General features: G+C 45.5%; 3 protein-coding genes and 1 non-coding gene across 4 annotated transcripts; 3 read left to right on the forward strand and 1 right to left on the reverse strand.

Moving 5' to 3' along the window:
- Positions 1-1,692: 1,692 nt before the first annotated feature.
- Positions 1,693-4,287, forward strand: LOC120708010 (pseudo histidine-containing phosphotransfer protein 5-like). The gene is made up of 6 exons (XM_039993088.1): positions 1,693-1,868; positions 2,211-2,341; positions 2,466-2,534; positions 3,353-3,424; positions 3,717-3,789; positions 3,906-4,287. Exons 1-6 carry the CDS (start codon positions 1,809-1,811, stop codon positions 3,954-3,956), a joined length of 456 nt encoding a protein of 151 aa, XP_039849022.1. The 5' UTR covers positions 1,693-1,808; the 3' UTR covers positions 3,957-4,287.
- A 2,736-nt stretch (positions 4,288-7,023) lies between these two features.
- On the forward strand, positions 7,024-14,815 carry LOC120708011 (kinesin-like protein KIN-14C). Its single transcript, XM_039993089.1, has 22 exons — positions 7,024-7,340; positions 7,714-7,868; positions 7,951-8,058; positions 8,907-9,141; positions 9,654-9,751; positions 9,839-9,922; positions 10,026-10,103; positions 10,182-10,274; positions 10,361-10,390; positions 10,578-10,919; positions 10,999-11,080; positions 11,189-11,284; positions 11,373-11,552; positions 11,643-11,749; positions 11,837-12,012; positions 12,207-12,371; positions 12,451-12,704; positions 12,815-12,978; positions 13,818-13,947; positions 14,048-14,162; positions 14,301-14,401; positions 14,534-14,815. The coding sequence occupies exons 1-22, from the start codon at positions 7,301-7,303 to the stop codon at positions 14,602-14,604; spliced, it is 2,904 nt and encodes a 967-aa protein (XP_039849023.1). The 5' UTR covers positions 7,024-7,300; the 3' UTR covers positions 14,605-14,815.
- Positions 14,816-15,306: 491 nt separating this feature from the next.
- On the reverse strand, positions 15,307-15,379 carry TRNAF-GAA. The gene has a single exon. It is a non-coding gene; the product is annotated as a tRNA-Phe (tRNA).
- Positions 15,380-15,961: 582 nt separating this feature from the next.
- On the forward strand, positions 15,962-17,939 carry LOC120708012. The gene is made up of 3 exons (XM_039993091.1): positions 15,962-16,803; positions 16,980-17,337; positions 17,550-17,939. Exons 1-3 carry the CDS (start codon positions 16,241-16,243, stop codon positions 17,796-17,798), a joined length of 1,170 nt encoding a protein of 389 aa, XP_039849025.1. The 5' UTR covers positions 15,962-16,240; the 3' UTR covers positions 17,799-17,939.
- The last annotated feature ends 777 nt before the right edge of the window (positions 17,940-18,716 follow it).

Genomic DNA, 18,716 nt, shown 5'->3' on the forward strand with positions numbered 1-18,716 from the left:
CTGTAGTAGTAGTATATGCCTATGTTTTCTTTTAGCAATTCAACACAGAAAATTTGGCAGTAGAGGGGTGGTAAAGGGCCTCAAATTTCAGCCTAGATGATCTAAGGGCTGAGCTAAAAAAGAACTGGGCTCTAATCTTATACAATTTTGAGCTAAAAATATATAAGCGCCAAGTTGGATTATGAATAGAGCACTAGGGCCATTATCCATTAGCACTCCTAGGCCGCTGTATTAGGTCTGAACTTCCACTTCAAGTGTAGTATCAATGCAGTCTCGTATCCTGTTCTATGTAGTATCAATGCAGTCTAGTATCAATGCTGAGCTAATTTTTTGATCTTTGTGGATCATGTTTGTTATGGAAGGAGTCCTTTTTTTGAAACTTGTTATGAAAGGAGTCCTGATGCAATGGATAAGATTTTTTTTTCTCGAAAAAGCAGGAGAACTGCATTTCATTTCATTATGAAGAGAGAAAAAAATACGAAGTAGGAATAACAAGGATCCCCAGAAAACAACCCACACCCACTCACACACATATAAAGTTGTTACATGCTCACCATTCACTGGAGGTAAAAACTGCCAGAGCACCTATTTTGGACTAAAAGTCCAGATTAAGCAAACTCAACAGAAATTTTTGCAAGTGCACAAGCTCCAGCTGAGCAGCAAATGATGCTCTCATTTGCTACTGATTGCAGAACCAAAGAAGCACTAGGATTAGCACCATTGAAGACACACTCATTCCGGTGTTTCCGGATCTTCCAAGCAACCAGGATAGCCAATGAATTGAATCCCTTGCGCATTTCCTTAGCAATGTTTTTGAGAGCCAAACACAACCAGCTTGAAAATTGAGTAACTGAAGGCTATGGTGCTACTGTAACCAGCCCCAACCTCTGTATGATTTCTGTCCAAACTTAGCGGGCAAACACGCTGTTATGACGGGCATCACGTATGCAAGGCGTCGCCCAAGTAGCTAGGAGGGCAATGTGGTTCGCGGGCCTAAGGCCCAATAGGACCCTAGAGTCCTATAAAGTCTGTAAACTTTCATTATTGGAGATTAAGCAGAAGCAACTAGTTGTTGCTGGCTTACCTTGGGAGCCCTAATCGCCACCCCTCTCCTTGCGCCGTGCAGCACCACGGCGCCTCGCGCCCTCGCCACCGTCCTCGCTCTCCTAGTCCTCGTCCCCCTCCCACACACTCGTACGATCTGCGTAGCGAAACCAGAGTTTCAATCACACGCAAGACACCAGTAAGTGCTGAATTGATTTTTCATCCTGGTCACAAAGAGGGGCGCCTAGCCGGTTGAGGCAGCCCACGCTTGGAAAGGCGGTTGGTGGTCCAACAATGGGTCCTTGACAGCAAGCCAAATGAAAGTCATGAAACAGATTAACTCTTTCTGTTTGTAGAGTACTAAACTAATCTTGACTCTTGATAAAGCCTAAGCTCCCTTAAAATGCTTTCTTCATGATTGCTGTACAGCAGCATGTCTCTGATCAAAAAGAGATACAGGCTACAAGAATCTGCATCTATTCAAGTCGCTCTCCAGAATGTGGATAGCTTGTGCACACCGTGGCAATCAAATCGCCTGCGCACGCAAGATGCTAACATTTGCTATCCAGAAATTGGAATATCTAGAGCTTCACTTATGTTTGGTGGGTGAATAGTAACGGCCTCCTCGACTATATAAGCATACAGCGCGCTCGACTTTCTATATCTCGTAGTTCCCACCTGTTATATTGTGTTGTGACTTGTGAAGTGTGTTCCTATCTATATCATCTTCGCCTTGCCACCTTTTTCCTAGTTCATTCATACAAATGGATTATTCTAATTTGCGACGCCAAGCCGCATCCATGAAAAAGAGTCTCTTTGATCAGGCATGTATTCTGAAAGGTTTTCTTTATCATCAGTATATGTTAATGCTTTCTCAAGCAGTGGCGGAGCGTCGTTGGGGCCATACCCCCCCCCCCCCGAAAATCTCCACTAGTTGAACAGTAACTTCGGTACTGTTCATTAGATTAGCAGTTTAATTAACAAGACTGGCCCCCCCTGATTTGTTGTTCAGGCTCCGCCACTGTCCTCAAGGACACTAGAAATTTGATCTTAATTCTTCATATGTATATACATGCCTTCTTTTGATCCCATTCATGACAGCGACAGTTTTATTGTTTTTTTTTATCTATCACTTGCTGATTCAGTAACCTGTATTTCACTGACAGGGGTACCTAGATGAGCAATTTTGTCAGGTGGAAGACTTGCAGGATGATGCTAGTCCTAATTTTGCTGAAGAGGTCGTTACTTTGTTTTTCAAGGACTCTGCCAGGCTAATATCCAACATTGAGCAAGCACTGTAAGCACTATGTAGTGAAACTTACTTAATCAAGGAGAAGGCTTTTTCTGATGAAAAAGAAAGAAGACAATTGATGCAGGTTGTAGTGCTGTGCTTGACTAATTGAAACTTTGTGGCACTGCAGGGAAAAATACCCCAAAGATTTCAACAAGTGGGATGCATACATGCAGCAACTAAAAGGCAGCTGCTCCAGGTAGATCCAGAGTTTTACCTGGATATATTTGTTCAGTTGCATATGCTGCATGGTGTATGACTGATTCAGTACTGCACACATAGCTTCCCTTATTGTTTTCATGACTAATGAGAACCAACAAGACTATGGAGTATAACTGAATATCCTGCAAAGCTGAGATCATCCATTAAACAAACGTGTGCTCTTCATTTTCTTGTCATCACCTGCTGCATGCTTCAGCTTCTTCTTTAAAAAAGGGGGGAAATCTGAAACATCTCAAATTAATGCCTCACGAATGAAATCTCCAGTATGTTATATGCATGTAAACCAAAGTTCCTGAAGGCTTTATATGGTGGTCTGTTGTCCCAGAAAAAACTCGGTATTTTTTTGTGTTGTTATTAGACTGTGAGATGTGAGATTAATGTTTCAATGTCAACCAAACGCATAATATGTGTAGCCAGTGAACTTTTGTAAGCGTAGCATGGTTCTGAATTCAGATTTAAGAAAGCATAACCCTGACGTCTGACCAAAAAAAAACTCAGCATTAATGTAAGAAGAAGACATCTCACGCGGGTCGAGAAAACTCCCGAACCCCTGCTCCACCCTTACACAGGGGCGTCGTAACACATACCGTAACCCGTGTGAGAGCGGGCCGGGGTGAGCCGGGACCTATTTCCATGTGCTTTAGAAATACCGATTTTTTTACCTCAGTCTGAAATTCGCTCTCACCGGGAGTCGAACTCAGGACCCGAGGAGTACTACTAAGACTACCTAACCAATCAAGCTAGGCACCCTTTTATATATTGCGCATGTGTTTGACATTACAAAACTTGATGCAGCATTGGTGCTTCAAGGATGAACAGTGAGTGCATGTCATTCAGGGATTATTGCGGGCAAGGAAATGCAGAAGGGTATCTCTCTTTCCCCGTCCTCATCCTGTTTGATGCTTTAGTTCTTTCAATCTCTCTTTCCCCTTCCTCATCCTGTTTGATGCCTTAGTTCTTTCAGACTTTTGTCTCTTATTTGAAGAACCATTTCTTTTGGAGGTTTGATAAAGTTTTCCCTGAAGTCTACCACTTTTCTGTTTGTATCCATTGAGATATTCTCACAAGTCCTTTCCAAAATCCAAAAACAAAGATGAACTGCCCTCATATCTGGTCCATGTAATAAGAAAGCTGTTGTTTTCCATGTTTTGGTTTGCAGTTGTATGAAATCTTTTCAGAAAGTGAAGATGGAGCATGGTGTCCTGAGGCAGAAACTAGAAGCCTATTTTCAGGTAACCATTTCCCGAAAAAAATGTCATCCACTGTTCTGTAACTTGTGCCATGAAACAGGACTCATGGCAGGTGAACATCATCGTTAGCATCTCAGTTTGTGTTTATGTACGCGCAGCTGCTGCGACAAGCCGGTCCCGCCGGAGCTGCCAGCAGGCCTGCTATGTAAGAACGGAGCCTTGGCCCTTGCCATTCTACAAGTTGCAGTAAATGGACTATGGCGCAAGAAGATTGCCTGGACATAGGTTTCCGGCTGCCACAACTATCTGGCCCTGCTGCTGACTAGGGGCCAGCGTAAATGAAACAAACAAGAGATGCTACGCATGTGGTATAACCGAAATAAGAATAGATTGTCATTTCCAAAAGAGAGAGAGAGAGAGAGAGAGAGAAAAGGACAGAAAGAGGAAAGGAGGATAAGAGATGAGAAACCTATGTAAGTCTACACGAAAGATGATAGTAACATAACGGTGGAATAAGACTACAAAGAGTATTGCGCTCTCTGTTTTTTTTTCCTCTATAGTTCCTGCAATTTTTTGTCTGCCCCCATCTGTCATCCGGAGCGTTTCGGGTTGTGTCACGGCTCGCGAGGACAGTCAGAGAGACGTGAGGTCGCATTGCATGGATCCTTTTCCTTTGCCTGGGCCCTGGGCTCCGGGGGAATACCTGTGGCCTCACGACACGGCACAGTGCTTTGCGTTGGACAGATGCATGCGCGTGCCCTGGGCGCCAGAGCCACGCTGCCGTGGTCCGCGGGACGGTGGGAGGGATTGATATGACACGCCATGGCGGGGTGCGAGGTGGGCACCAACCGAACAGACCACGCCTGTACTTGACTGTAACTGTAGTACTGCGTCGTTGTTCAACTTCATCGCCGATGCACTGTATTTTCACATTGCGTTTCCGCTTGCCGCAGAGCTACATGATGCCCGAAACCATCGCCTTGCGGGCCTCTGCCGGGCAGCAAGACTCAGATCTGCCACCAAGCCGCCGAGGCGTGTGTGTCACGTAGCGTTGGGGCAGGGAGGGAAAAAAAAAGCAAAAAAAGCGAATTAGCATTGGGCTTGTTCAACAACTCACAGCGACAAGAAAATCTGGAAATCCCAAAGAAAAACATCCTACGCCTCGGCGGTCGGTTCGGACATTTACGTCAACTGCGGAATCGGTTGGTTCTTTCTACGGGCAATCTTCCCGCGTCACCAGTTGGTTCTTTCTCTTTGGCCTTTGGGTTTCCTCTCTTTTGGGCACGTTGCGGTGTTGGATCTTGGATCTTGGAATAATCACCCGCGGCGTCGACATGTGCCGATGCGCAATGCCATATTGTTAGGTTAGGTACCCAGTCGATTTTTATTACGGATCCTGGTAGCACTAATATTTCGGTAATTTTGGACAATAAAATCCTTTGGAGACACGTCACGGGTGCAAACACTCGCGTACCCACAAAACAATAAAATTAGTTGGAGAAAAACCGAGGAGTATTCATTGAAGGAGTACCATGTAGTACGTACCTACAAATCTAGTCCATTATGGTAGGCTATTTAGGGTGTTCACACTCATGATCCTCTAAATTCATTCTCTAAGAGAATATTTTTGTCTTAGTCATTCAGATTCTCTTCTCTATATTTAGATTTTCTGCACTCATTCATTCTCTAGATCTCTCTTCTATACCAACTACTCGCTACGGGACCCACACGTCAGTTTTTTCTCTCTCTTAATTTTTTATCCGACGCCCTCTCCCTCCCCCTCTCTCTCCCTGCTCCCATCCCCGCTCGCTCCACCAGCCTCCCTCCCTCCCCGCACCGCCGCTGGCCCTGGCTCCCTCCCTCCTCCTCCTTCTCCGCACGCGGCGGAGACCCTCGCCGCGCCTCCCTGCCGCGCACCGGCCGCGTGGGGCCATCGTGCGGCGGCCGGACCCGCCCCGGCGCGGGGCCATGGCGGCCGCCTCAAGCTCGGCGGCGCCGCGGAGGCCTGCCTCGAGCTTGGCGGCACGGCGGAGCCCCGCCTCGAGGACTCGCGGTGCGTGCCGCGGTGGAGGGCCATGGCGGGGGCGCGCAGCTTCCCCCCTCGATGGCTCAGATCCGGTGCGGCCTGCAGCCAAGCGGGGGCCATGGCGGTGTGGGGCGGAGGCGCGAGGCGGGGCGCTGTGGCGGGGCCCGCGAGCTCCTTGTCCTGCAGGGCCCCCTCTCCGCCGGCCTTGCCCTCCTCTGCTCGCGGCGGCGGCGTGGGACAAGCCTGGCGGCGGCGACAGGGGACGAGCCTGGCGGCCCGCGCGTCCTCCATCCTCCTCCCTCACCGGCGCGCGCGCCCTCTCTCGCTGGCGCGCGTCCTACCTCGCTCCTCCTATCTCTTTCTCTCTGACGGCAGGCCTCCATGGCGGCCTCCCTTCCCTCCTTGCCGGAGCGGCCGGCGGCGGGCACGACGCAGCAGGGCGGCGACCGGATGCAGGCGACTATGGCGGTAGCCCGCGCGGGGCCATGGCGTCGTCGACTAGATCCACGCCTCCCCGCCGGCCACATCATGCGACTCAGGTCACCGGCTCGCTTCCCCGGCGACCGCCCGTGCTCTCCCGTCGCCCGTCCTCCGCTCCTTTCCCTCTTCCCTCTCTGGGCACGAAGGCGAGGCCGCCGGAGCGGGCGCGCGGGGCCCAGCGCCACGCTGGCCGATTGCAAAAGTCCCGCAAGTCCCCTGTTCCTAGGGAAAACGAGATCGTCCGCTTGGGTAGGGGATGCTTCAAAGTATGGCACTACAGTCGTTTTTTCGGTATAGGACTCCTCTAGGATCCTTTATAGGATCCCAGTGCAAATAGTCTTAGGCATATTCATACCATCGGCGCAACCTGTATCGAACGGTAGACTATCACAACAACCGAAAATTTGATTCAGACCGTGCGAAGCCTGTGGTAACAGTAATCCACGCATGTTTCGGTCTTGTTTAGACGCGTAAAATTTTGGGTGCAAAGCACTGTAGCACTTTCGTTTGTATTTAGTAATTACTGTCCCGCCATGGATTAACTAGCCTCAAAAGGTTCGTCTCGTAAATTATAGACAAACTGTATAATTAGTTATTTTATTTAGCTACATTTAATATTTCATGCATGCGTTAAAAATTTCAATGTGACCAAAAATTTTATAAAATTTTGGAATTTTGAAGAGAACGAAAGAAGGCCTTCAAGGTGGGTGGCACTGGCAGGGACAGCATAGTACTGCCGCTATTACACTGACTACCGGCCTTAACGCACAAGCAAACACAAAAATCAAAATCCAACTAACCAGTGAAGCGGGGAAGTCGCAGGAGGAAAGGGAAGCTGCTGAAGTCGCAGCGAGAGGCCGACGAGGGGAGGCGCGAAGAAAACCCAGGCCAAACGCTCCCCGAGCTCACGCCGATCCGCCTCCCGCATTGCCTCCAAGCCTCTCGATTCGGCCGGACCCGTGCCGCCCTGCCCGCCGGAGGGCTCGATCTGGGCCCAGATCGGCCTGCATTTCGGACCCGTGCAGGCTCCGGTTCCGGCGGTGAGGGATGGGGAACGTGGACGGCGAGTACGGCGAGTTCCATGCAGGTGGGATGGTCGCCGATCTGAGCTTTCACTTTTTCTTTTCCTTTGCCTTTTCTTCTGTGGGGAATGGTCTAACGCCTTAATTCAAGTTCCAAAGCCCAAAGTTTGGATCTTTGAAAGCTTCATGTGTTTAGTATGCCATTTGATTTTTTTTCTTTTGTAAAAACTGGTAAGTTGGAGCGATTCAGGTCTAAGTTGGAGCGATGCAGTAGTTTTCCTTGAGCATTGGCTTGTCAGAGTTTTGTATAGGAGCTCAAAATTTGATCTTCGTCTCTAGTGATGTGCTGAGGCTTTAAATTTTTAATTTGCGAGCTCAATCTTACGATTCTGCACGCATTTCTCACGACTGCTCCTTTTGGTTATAAACTATTTCTAGCCAATCGGCGTGCTGAGGTGATAGATTGGCTTGGTGGGTTGCTGCCGGAGTTCGACTTGCCATTGGATTCGTCAGATGAGGAGCTGCGGGAGTACCTCATCGACGGTACCGCGCTCTGCTACATTGCGGAGAAGCTCATGCCTGATGTTCAGGAGGTGAGTTCAGTCATCTCCGGGGTGCTGAACTTCTGGTGCGTGTTACTCTTGCTGATCTAAATTTGAGTTCTTTTTTTTTAAGGGAATGTGGGGTGGTAACGCATCAGACCAGAGGTCGAATGTGAAGAAATTCCTCTCTGTTGTCGCGGAGATGGGGCTACCAGGATTCAGCATCAAGGATCTGGAGGAGGTGAGATTACTCATGTTATGTGAAATTGTGAAGTAGTTTTCCGGTATACATAGTGCTTGCCAGTATGCGTTTTATTTGAACTAAATGGTGCCACCATCTCATTTTCAAGGTGTATGTTAATAATGGTTGTTGCCATAGTTGGTGTTAGTCCTTAATACCATGTTGGCAATAATGCCTACTATTTTAGGCCTTGCTTAGCAACGGTGGGTCTATTTCAGTATGAAGATTTTGTGTATTCATAACCGTAGAGGCCGGAATATTCCATTATCTAAAAAAATAACCAAGGTTATCAAAATTGTGGATTTTTAAGTCAAATTGGATGTCTTTAGGTAAGATTGCTATCTTGGCATGGGATCATAAACTTAAAAATCATAGAGTGGTAGATTATATTGACAAGAATCGCATAACCATACCCGTTGGTTCTGATTGTAACTGCGTAAATCGGTAATTGAGATTTTGACAACCATGTCCATAAATATGGCTATATATGAGATGTACCACTAAGCTCGATTATGGTTGACTGAAAAGCAGCAATAACCTCAGTTGCTATTGGAAAGGTTGAAAAGTGTTGCACTTAGATCTTACAACTCTCCTGTAGAATTATATCAAACCTTCACCAAAATCCATAAGAGCTTCACCCCTACAGCATAGACTCAAAACCCCCTTGAAATCTGTGTCATTCTCAGATGGTTAGTAGAGTTCATAGTTTGTGATTTCTTTTGGGAAATGGTCCTGGGGTATATGTACGTCCAACATTTTGATAGAGACTTTTTTCACAGTTGTCAATTGAAAGTCTGTGGTTCTGTTCATGTCAGTTTTTGTTAACCCTGCCCATTCAATGATTACAGGGATCAGTGTCTTCTGTAGTGGAGTGTCTCTTGACTCTAAAGGATGATGTGACTACAGGATCAGGTCAAAACATTTCAAACAATGTTAAGACACCCCTTAGAAGGAGACTGGAACTTCGAGAATCCGATGGGCCTATAATTTCGGTTGTGACGCCGGGGAAAAGATCTCCCATGGAAGAAAGACAGAAGGGCCACTGGGATCTGAAGTCTCAACAAAGAAACAATCTTCATTCAGGTATGCATATGTCTTTTCTTTAGGCGTCATCATTTGTGGCAATGAACTGTGTATCTGGTTCTAAGTATGTAGTTTAAACAGAAAAATTTCCATTAATGACTGGTTGCCGGTGGTATATCTAACTTATCTTTGGACTTCACATATATATAGTAATCCCCCCTTTCCCAAGGAAAAAAAATCAGGCATCTTGCACTTCAGCACGAATGACTTTATATGTTGGTAACTTTCATATTCATGCTTTCCGAGTACCCTTAGCTTGTGTATCTTTAATAGACAGGTTACATTTACAGGTTCTAGTCCTGTTTCTTCACTTTAAGTTTGACTTAAGTGCCTTGCCATGTTTATATATGGCCATTCTCACCCTTCTTTTAGAAAAAAGAAGGGCATGTTAATTCCAGTCTCTGCATCATGATGGGGCACAGTCCGGTCGTTATTAAAATAAATCAGCATGAAGCTGAAATCAACAGAAGAAACAAGACTTAACAGCCCATCATGCTTACCTTACTTTGCAGGACAAAAGGTCCATGATGCTTTCCAACTTAAGCGGGGCCCCTACACTGATCTTCCTGCTGCCAAAATTTCAGAGATGATGCATCCAAGTAGTCTAGATGTAAACTCTTTAGCATCAGACCATGTCATCACTTTTTTTATTCTTATCTCTGCCATTTTATTAATTAATATAACTATCCTTTATCAGAACGCACCTACTCAATCACTTCTTAGAATTGTTAATGGCATTCTAGATGAGAGCATTGAGAGAAAAAGAGGAGAAATACCACATGTAAGTCTGTTTTCAGGGACTTTCAATAAACTTACTGCCTGGAATCTCAGTGTTTATTTATCATCAGTTATTGATGACTAAATCCAGTCTATTCTTGTCTCAGCGTGTTGTTTACTTGCTAAGGAATGTTGTTCAAGAGATTGAGCACCGCATTGCTATTCAAGCAGATCACATAAGAAATGTAAGTGTGTCATTTGTTTTGAATTCACCATTTCCTGTCATATAAATTCTACTTGAAACAGATCACTTATTTTCACAGCAAAATAGCATCATAAAGACACGGGAAGACAAGTACCGTTCAAAAATTAAAGCACTCGAGACATTAGTAAATGGAACAAATGAAGAAAATGAGGTAGCTATCGAATTTGTTCATGGTCTGAAAATTATCACAGGAATCACTATTGTGTTTAGTTATTGACACATGTTGCTCTTCTTCAGATGACAGTAAATCGGCTTGAGCTAATGGAGGTATTCAAAATATCCTAATCTGTTTTTTTTAAAAAATTTTCTAACCATGTTGCTTCAATCAGTATTTAGAAAAAAATGAAAAAACTGTTGGTTGTATGATGCTTGGATCACTTTTGAATATTGTACTACATTTGGTGCTCATAGTTATAGTGAACATATCATAAATTTGTTTGTTTTACTCACATAGGTAGAGAAATCAAAAATTGATGAGAAAAGAAAACTAGACGAACAAGATATGGTTCGGCTGATCCGGGAAAAGGAGAGCGCAGAGAATACAATAGCTTCTCTTCAGAAAGAAATACAGATCTTGAGTAGGATGCATGAACATTACCGTGAGAGAACGGAAACAGAAGCTAGGCAGATGGAGGAACACTTGACTTCGAGAATTAAAGAAGCTGAGTTTCTTCTAATGCAATCAAAAAAGAAAGCTGAAGAGATTGAGTCTGCTTCCCAACTGAAATCTCAACTTTGGAGCAGGAAGGCAAACATTTTCCAGAGTTTTATGGATAATCAAAAAATGTCAATTAAGGTTATTTTATTTTTTATATCAATTTTCCATTGTCTGTAGATTATTTATGCTTCTCACTTATATTATTCAACTATGTTAGGATATAAGGTTATCATCTCAGTCCATTAAGCAGGAAATGTTTACCCTTCAAATGAAATGGAGGGACGAAATATCTAACATTGGTATGTGAGGGTACTCGTGATTTGTATAGCGGCATTGTCCCACACATACATTTTCTATTTTTGCTGATAAAATATTTTTTCTTTTCTTAACTTGCCAAACTTGTTTAGGACATGATCTAAAAGGTTTAGTAGATGCTGCCAACAATTACCATAAGGTTCTTGCTGAAAATCAGAAGTTATTTAATGAAGTACAGGAACTAAAAGGTAATTTTCTGCACAACGATATGTCTACATTTGTGCACATTTTATTGTTGTTTAACATTTTCCTTTGTACTCTAATGTTTATTATCAGGTAATATCCGAGTCTATTGCCGTGTCAGACCATTTCTTCCTGGTCAAGATGGGAAAACAACTACAGTTGATTATATTGGTGAAAATGGTGAGATCATCATCACAAACCCATTCAAACAAGGGAAGGATGGGTGTCGAATGTTCAAGTTTAACAAGGTGTTTAAAACGCATGCTTCTCAAGGTATATCTCATGTATGCTAGTGATGCAATTTGAAGTTAAAAAAGGCATGTCATTGAATATAGCTCACCAACATTTCTTACAAACTTTCAGCTGAAGTGTTCTCAGACATCCAGCCATTGATCAGATCAGTACTTGATGGATTTAATGTGTGCATTTTTGCCTATGGTCAAACTGGTTCAGGAAAAACTTACACAATGGTAAGAAATCAAGACTCAAGATAACAAAGTTGAACTGATACTATTCTTGGGGATATTACTAATTGGTGCTTGGTATCATTTCCGTAGAGTGGACCGGGCACATCGAAAGAAGATTGGGGTGTTAACTATCGAGCCTTAAATGACTTGTTCGACATCTCTTTAAGTAGAAGGAATGCTTTCTCATATGAGGTGGAAGTGCAAATGGTTGAGATTTACAACGAACAAGTGCGGGATCTTCTATCCAATAATATTGCACAAAAAAGATATCCTTCCCCCACCAAAAGCATGTTTATTTTGTACTCCCTTCGTTTTTAAATATGCGTTGTTAGAACAAGAAAATAAGCATCACATATTTAAAAACGGAGGGAGTATTATGATCTCTCACATGGCTCCATTTTAATGTTCCAACTGACTGATATGCAAAGAAAAAAATTTGTTATTCTTGACATAAAGAAACACTTGGAATTTGGAGTACCTCTCAGCCGAATGGACTTGTCGTCCCAGATGCAAGCTTACATCCAGTCAAATCAACATCAGATGTGCTAGACTTGATGGAAATTGGACAATCAAATAGAGCAGTTGGATCAACAGCTCTGAATGAAAGGAGCAGTCGATCTCACAGGTATGTGCCAATAATTGATTGTTAAAGTCAAACCTTAAAAATTCTGGAATATAATGTTCTGAAACTTTGTTGCATGCAGCATTCTAACTGTGCATGTTAGAGGGTTGGATTTGAAGAATGGTTCTACTTCTCGAGGATGTCTCCATTTGATTGATCTTGCTGGGAGTGAAAGAGTTGAGCGATCTGAAGCAATTGGAGAAAGATTAAAAGAAGCGCAGTATATAAACAAATCCCTGTCTGCCCTTGGTGATGTGATTTTTGCTTTGGCACAAAAAAATGCCCATGTTCCGTACAGAAACAGCAAGCTGACTCAAGTTCTACAAAGCTCTTTAGGTAATATATAGTTGTTCCTCAAAAAAGAAAGAGGGACGGGGGTTGCTAACATATAGCTGTTATTACTTTTTGGGCAATTACTTATCATAATTCTTTTCTATTTCTTGCAGGTGGACAAGCAAAGACACTGATGTTTGTTCAAATAAATCCTGATACCGAATCATTTTCAGAAACAATGAGCACTTTGAAGTTTGCTGAAAGGGTTTCTGGAGTCGAGTTAGGTGCTGCAAGAAGTAATAAAGAGGGCAAAGATATAAAGGAGCTGCTAGAACAGGTTTTTATCTCTCTTATCTGACTCTCATAGATCAGGATAATTTGTGTTCACTAGTTTAACAGTAATAGCAAGTTTTATACAAACATCACTTTAGCTTTGAGAACTAGTAAGCTTCATATTAACTTACAGTGATCAGTTTCAAGGGGTACACTCTCTTCTTATATGAATTAATTTTTTAATTGGAGAAAAGAGTCTTTATTAAACATTATAGTAAGTTTATTGCTTCACATATTAATATCAAAATCTTAAAAAAGTGTATTTCTGTTAATAAGGCTAATATCTGGTAGTTGTTACTGTAATCAGCTAAGTATCACCGATACGCGATACGCCGATACGGGTACGGGTACGGCGATACGGTGATACGGCGATTTTCAAAAAATAAGGATACACCGATACGGCAAGTATATATATTTTTAAAAATGTAAATTGTCAAATAATTCGTAAGAACGAAATAGATAATAAATATTACATTTCCAAAGAGCCAACATACGTAGTAAATGTTCAAGTTCAACCAAATATAGCTAAATGATTAGTTCAACCTGGATGGGCCTACGTTGATGGGCTCCCGATGCTCTTTCAAATGAGGTGTTATTGGCCCAAAAGTATCGGACGGAGTATCGGGAAGTATCAGACGGAGTATCGGGAATTAAATCTTTTATTTTTAAATCATAATTTTTCGATACTTCCCGATACGCGTATCAGGGCGTATCGCCGTATCGGATACGGGTATGGCATCCATTTTGAAGTATCGGTGATTCATAGGTAATCAGATCAGATAGCTTCTGCATGTTCCATTGGTTATCTTAATTTCAGAAGCATTTCATCATTTTTGTGTCCAGGTTTCATATCTGAAAGACACGATATCACGGAAAGATATGGAAATTGAGCAGCTCCTGAAGGAGGAATCCAAATCTCCAAGTTCATCAACAGATAGAAATGACAGTAGACAACAGATCCGGCGATTATCAGGTAATGGATCGTTTATGTCTTGTGACAGGATTTCACCATGCCTCAAAATTATGCAGTAGTCAATGGAATCAGTAATGGACACACTTGGCCACTGTTACAGGGGCTGCGGGATCAGGTGAAGCTGAATGTGAAGATAATGTGTCTGATGACGGCTGCTCAGTAGCAGGAACAGAGTATTCCATTGGCGGTGCTTCCGAGGCAGCAGCAGATCAGATGTATGTTACCATTGAGCGCTTCCACTTTCCACATCTATCTTCCTTGCCATCATTCTCTTGACTTCATCATCGATAAGGCATCCCATATTTCTTTCGGTGACGAATCCTGCAACTTAAAACGATGCCCTACAATTACAGGCAGAAGACCCCATCAAGGATAGCCAGACTGTTCCTCACAAAGAATGGGCAGCCGGCAAACTCCAAGCCAAAACCAAGGGAGTCTGCTCTAAAACCTCCAGGTACAATACAAACGCAAATCACTTGCATGCTACCTAAGCTGATCTATGCTGCGAGCATCCAGAAATTGCATTTCGACGCGTGGTACTATCCGTATCCCATGATACTGATGCAAACTCATGTTCGCTAACCAGGTCGCACTAAATCTACGGGAAGCCAGGTTACAGGAGGAGTTTCTTCACTGAAACCCCCCAAAAGGCGGTAGAGGAATAAAGACTCCAGCGTATGGGTCGGGCCCCCAAATGCCATTTCCACGCGTCTGTAATCTGACGCTGACAGATTGTGCTGAAACACAACGGGTGGTTTGGTGTAGGGTATATGTGTGTCGCTGTACCGGAATCACCTGTCAACGATCTGCTGAGTAATGATAATGGGCATTCAGCCGATTATAGACAGGCTGGCCATTTGATGGGAAATGCCGAAATTGTGTTGCCGTGCGCGTGCAGCGTACAGCGTACAGCGTACAGCGTACAGCGGATAGCAGGCGCGCGCTGTGCCATTGTGAATTGTGTGGGTTCAGGCGGCTCACGCCTGAGGCCAAGGCGAATGGCAGCAGCGGCTGCTTCTCCAGGTGTCCAATCTCATTCTGCTTCACTTCAGGCGATAAGCACAAACAAAAGCAGCAGATTGTTGCCGATGATGAGAGCACAGAATTCGTAAAAAATAAAAAAAGGAAAGATAAAGGTGATTCTGCTTCACTTCAGGCGATAAGCACAAACAAAAGCAGCAGATTGTTGCCGATGATGAGAGCACAGAATTCGTAAAAAATAAAAAAGCAGCAGATTGTTGCCGATGATGAGAGCACAGAATTCGTAAAAAATAAAAAAGGAAAGATAAAGGTGATAGTCGTGCAAATGAGCAAAGCCACCGTAAACATGTAGCCATAGACCCATAGTCTTAAAAAAAATGCGGTGAGCGTGGATCGAACACGCGACCTTCAGATCTTCAGTCTGACGCTCTCCCAACTGAGCTATCCCCGCTTTAATTATTTCTTATACAGAAATTTACTTTAATAGGCAATAGATGAATGGCTTTAAATGAACCTGCCATTAGCTGCAAATCGCAACGTTTACGACTTCAGTGGCATCCGAAACTACGGAGCACGTATCAATGCGTGCTGCTGGTCCTCATCTCGTGCTCTGAAACTTTTGCTCGGCCTCGTGTTGGTTTTGAATATCTCGCGAGAGTAAATAAAAGTATAAACGACACGAACATTGCAAGAGGATTGGGTGAGACGCCGATGTTAGTTCGAGGAAAACGAGAAGATGGTCCCTCTCCCTCCCACTGCCTGCCACAGCTACAATCGACAAACAAATTAAAGTACTAAAATGCACGTACAGAAGGACGCTAGATCATCATCAAACCCTCCAAATTAAAGCAGCACAACAGAAACAAAAGCGCTTTAGTACGTCGCGTTCCAGAACATCTTCAACAGAACGCACAAACGAAAGGATACTCAGTCGTACGCAGATACAGTTCCATCGCCCCCCTGGCACAATGATGCGGCATCATGCATGCCCCCGCACCCTCTCCTCTTTCGAGCTGTCATCTGCCGACGCCCTTCCCCCCTTGTCCCTCTTTACCGCACAAAGAAAGCTCACCAAAGAAGCTCAGGGAGCCCCACTTCCTCTGTGCGCCCATTTTGATTTTTGATCCCCACACGCTCATGTTCATGACTTCATGTCCCTACCATACCACTGAAGAACTCAAACGCACTAGAAACTGGTAGAATAATTTGGCACATCTTGCATTCGAGCTCAGCCATGCATGTGTTTATATATATAACCTGCTAGAAATCTAGAGCATCATGAACTAGACCAGAACCATTTATACCGCCGCTGATGGTGATGGCTGCCGCGTCCTTCGTCACCTACCTTCAGAGGCCCCGGGAGCTGCCGGTGCCGGAGTTCCGGGCGCCGCCGCCGTCCCCGGTCACCGGCGTCCTCGCGGGCAGCAGCTCGGGGTCGTCCGGGTACGGGGAGTGCCAGGATGACGACGACGTCGGCAGGTTCCTGCGCTGCTCCGCCAGGGTCCCCGTGCTGCGGCTGCCGGAGAGGCCCGGCCCGCGGGGGAACAGGAAGAAGCAGGCGGCGTGGGCGCCGCCCGTCATCGACGTGCGCGTGCTGGACTCGCCGTCGCCGGTGGCTGAAGGCGCGCAGCAGGCGGTGGAGGCGCTGAGGTCGGCGGCCGTCGCGTTTGGCTGCTTCCAGGTGGTCGGCCACGGGGTCGACGCGGGTTTGGTCCTGGGGGCGTTACGTGCTGCGACGGCGAGGGAAGGATCGCCAGCGTCGGGGGAGGGTGGCGGAGGAGATGAGGATATCGAGGAGCTGTGGTGGCCGCCCGGCGAAGGAGACGGAGAAATGGCGGGAAATCGGCCGCTGCGAAATGGTGCCAAGCAAATCAGGTATGAACAAAGCAAGTTAGTTAATGAACTCAAAATGTTGCGAGACTGGCTGCACCGTGCAGGTGACCCAAAAAAAGGCTAGACGATTTGAACAATTTTCCGGTGCGAACTCATAATCGATCTGAAATTTTTGGATGGCATGCATCCATCCCATCCTTGATTTTGACACTGCGCAGGAACACAGCAGATGACCTGTTCGCTCAGCTTGAGCAAGCTTCAACCATGCTCCTGCACGCCTTGCAGCAAGGCAACAAGGAAGCCGCCGACGCCGCAGAAGCAACATTGGCGAAGGCTGACGGAAACACCTCGCTTCTCTGCATCCGCAAGCACCGACACGACGGCAGCAGCGCGTCCGGCCCGGTCAGCCAAGATGACGTCCTGCGGATGCTGGTTCGGAGCTCGCGCTGCTCGCGCGCCCTCGCCCTCCACCTCTGCCCCGGCGCGTCGGGGTTCCACGTCTTCTCCCGGCGAGGCTGGTCGAGGTTCCGGCCTCTGGACGGCGCCGTCGTGGTCACCGTCGGGGAGCAACTCCAGGTGACAAACACATCATTACTAAAATTGCGAAAACGATCGGGCAAGAGGAAGGCCGGCCACAAAACGGTGTCCAAACGTAATAGAGCCTGTAAACAAGAAATTGACTGAAACTTTATAATTCACAGGCCCATTGCCATCACCGACATCAGTATTCTTCTTGATTCACACTTCACAGGCTGCGTTACTCACCTGTTCCACTTCCATGTATGCAGGCATGGAGCTGTGGGCTCTACAAGAGCGTGTCTGGGAAACCAGCTTACAGCAGCGACGATCGCCAAGGAGACGGCGGGGACGGTGCCGTGTCGGCAGAGTTCTTCCTCTCCTGCGCCTCGGTCAGCGCAGCAAAGGACTCCCTGAACTTGGGCGCCGGCGGCAAGGTCTTCCCGCTGAATCTGCAGATCATCGTAGCAGCTTGCCTTGTGCTGGTTTACCATTTCTTCCTCTCATGCTCCTATTGGTGATGTTCAGTTCAGCAGCTGCGGGGCTTGTTTCCCCTGCCTGAACATGCAAGTAACAGCAAAAACTTGTTTGCCACTGTTCGTCAGCTGAAATGTCAGGAAAAAAGTACTAACCAAATTTGGCCAGGGAAAGTGTTGCTCGTATACACTGGATCCAATATCAAAAAATCAACAGGCCTGACCACAGATGGTACTAATCAAACGTCTCATCCATATACGCATGGTAAATAGTGCTATCCAACAACATTCGACAAAAATAGAAAGCAATAAACAGGGAGCTGCATCCCTCGAGTCGGTCCTCTGAATAAATTCTGATACAGTTACTTTCCCGGGGTAGCCGTGTGAACGCGTCTACTAAACGTAATGTATCATCGGCGATCGATTTCACGTGGCAGCTCGGAGTGATGGCCGGGCGGAAGCGGCAGCGGAACCCCGCGTCGTCGTACCTTGACGACCTCCTGATCGAGATCCTTGTGCGGCTGCCGGCGAGACCGCTGGCCTGGATCGCTTCAAGTGTACGTGTGACGTGTCTCCCGGTCAGGGCCGGCTCTAGTGTTTTAAGAGGGCCTAGAGCGAACGGGATACGGTGGGCCCTTAAGCTAATTTTTTTTTCATATTTGCAAAATGGTAAAGCATATATTAGTAGTAAGATTTACTTAATTCTTAAAAACATTGTCGATATTATAAACTGAAAGAGCAGTAAAATGAGACTTACGTCAAATGAGAACTGAAAGCTCGAACGACTCCATCAACGACAAGAAAACATCCATCGACATTTATTTATTACCAATACACGATATGAGTATGTCGATATATATAAACTTGCAAATATATGCTACCGGATTGCAATGTGATTTTCCTCTTTGACAGACGACGGCGGAGCCTGATTGCCTACGATATGGATCATGAGACTACACGTGT

The sequence above is a fragment of the Panicum virgatum genome, chromosome 5K (genome assembly GCF_016808335.1).
Source record: "Panicum virgatum strain AP13 chromosome 5K, P.virgatum_v5, whole genome shotgun sequence".
NCBI lineage: Eukaryota > Viridiplantae > Streptophyta > Magnoliopsida > Poales > Poaceae > Panicum > Panicum virgatum.

Bases quoted from the DNA above. Each gene is read 5' to 3' on its own strand.
- LOC120708010 (XM_039993088.1), top strand. From the start codon at position 1,809: ATGGATTATTCTAATTTGCGACGCCAAGCCGCATCCATGAAAAAGAGT. The intron at 3,425-3,716 runs GTATCTCTCTTT...TTTGGTTTGCAG, and splicing joins GGGCAAGGAAATGCAGAAGG to TTGTATGAAATCTTTTCAGA. The intron at 3,790-3,905 runs GTAACCATTTCC...ATGTACGCGCAG, and splicing joins AACTAGAAGCCTATTTTCAG to CTGCTGCGACAAGCCGGTCC.
- LOC120708011 (XM_039993089.1), top strand. From the start codon at position 7,301: ATGGGGAACGTGGACGGCGAGTACGGCGAGTTCCATGCAG. The intron at 7,869-7,950 runs GTGAGTTCAGTC...TTTTTTTTTAAG, and splicing joins TCATGCCTGATGTTCAGGAG to GGAATGTGGGGTGGTAACGC. The intron at 10,920-10,998 runs GTTATTTTATTT...CAACTATGTTAG, and splicing joins ATCAAAAAATGTCAATTAAG to GATATAAGGTTATCATCTCA.
- LOC120708012 (XM_039993091.1), top strand. From the start codon at position 16,241: ATGGTGATGGCTGCCGCGTCCTTCGTCACCTACCTTCAGAGGCCCCGG. The intron at 16,804-16,979 runs GTATGAACAAAG...GACACTGCGCAG, and splicing joins AATGGTGCCAAGCAAATCAG to GAACACAGCAGATGACCTGT. The intron at 17,338-17,549 runs GTGACAAACACA...CCATGTATGCAG, and splicing joins CCGTCGGGGAGCAACTCCAG to GCATGGAGCTGTGGGCTCTA.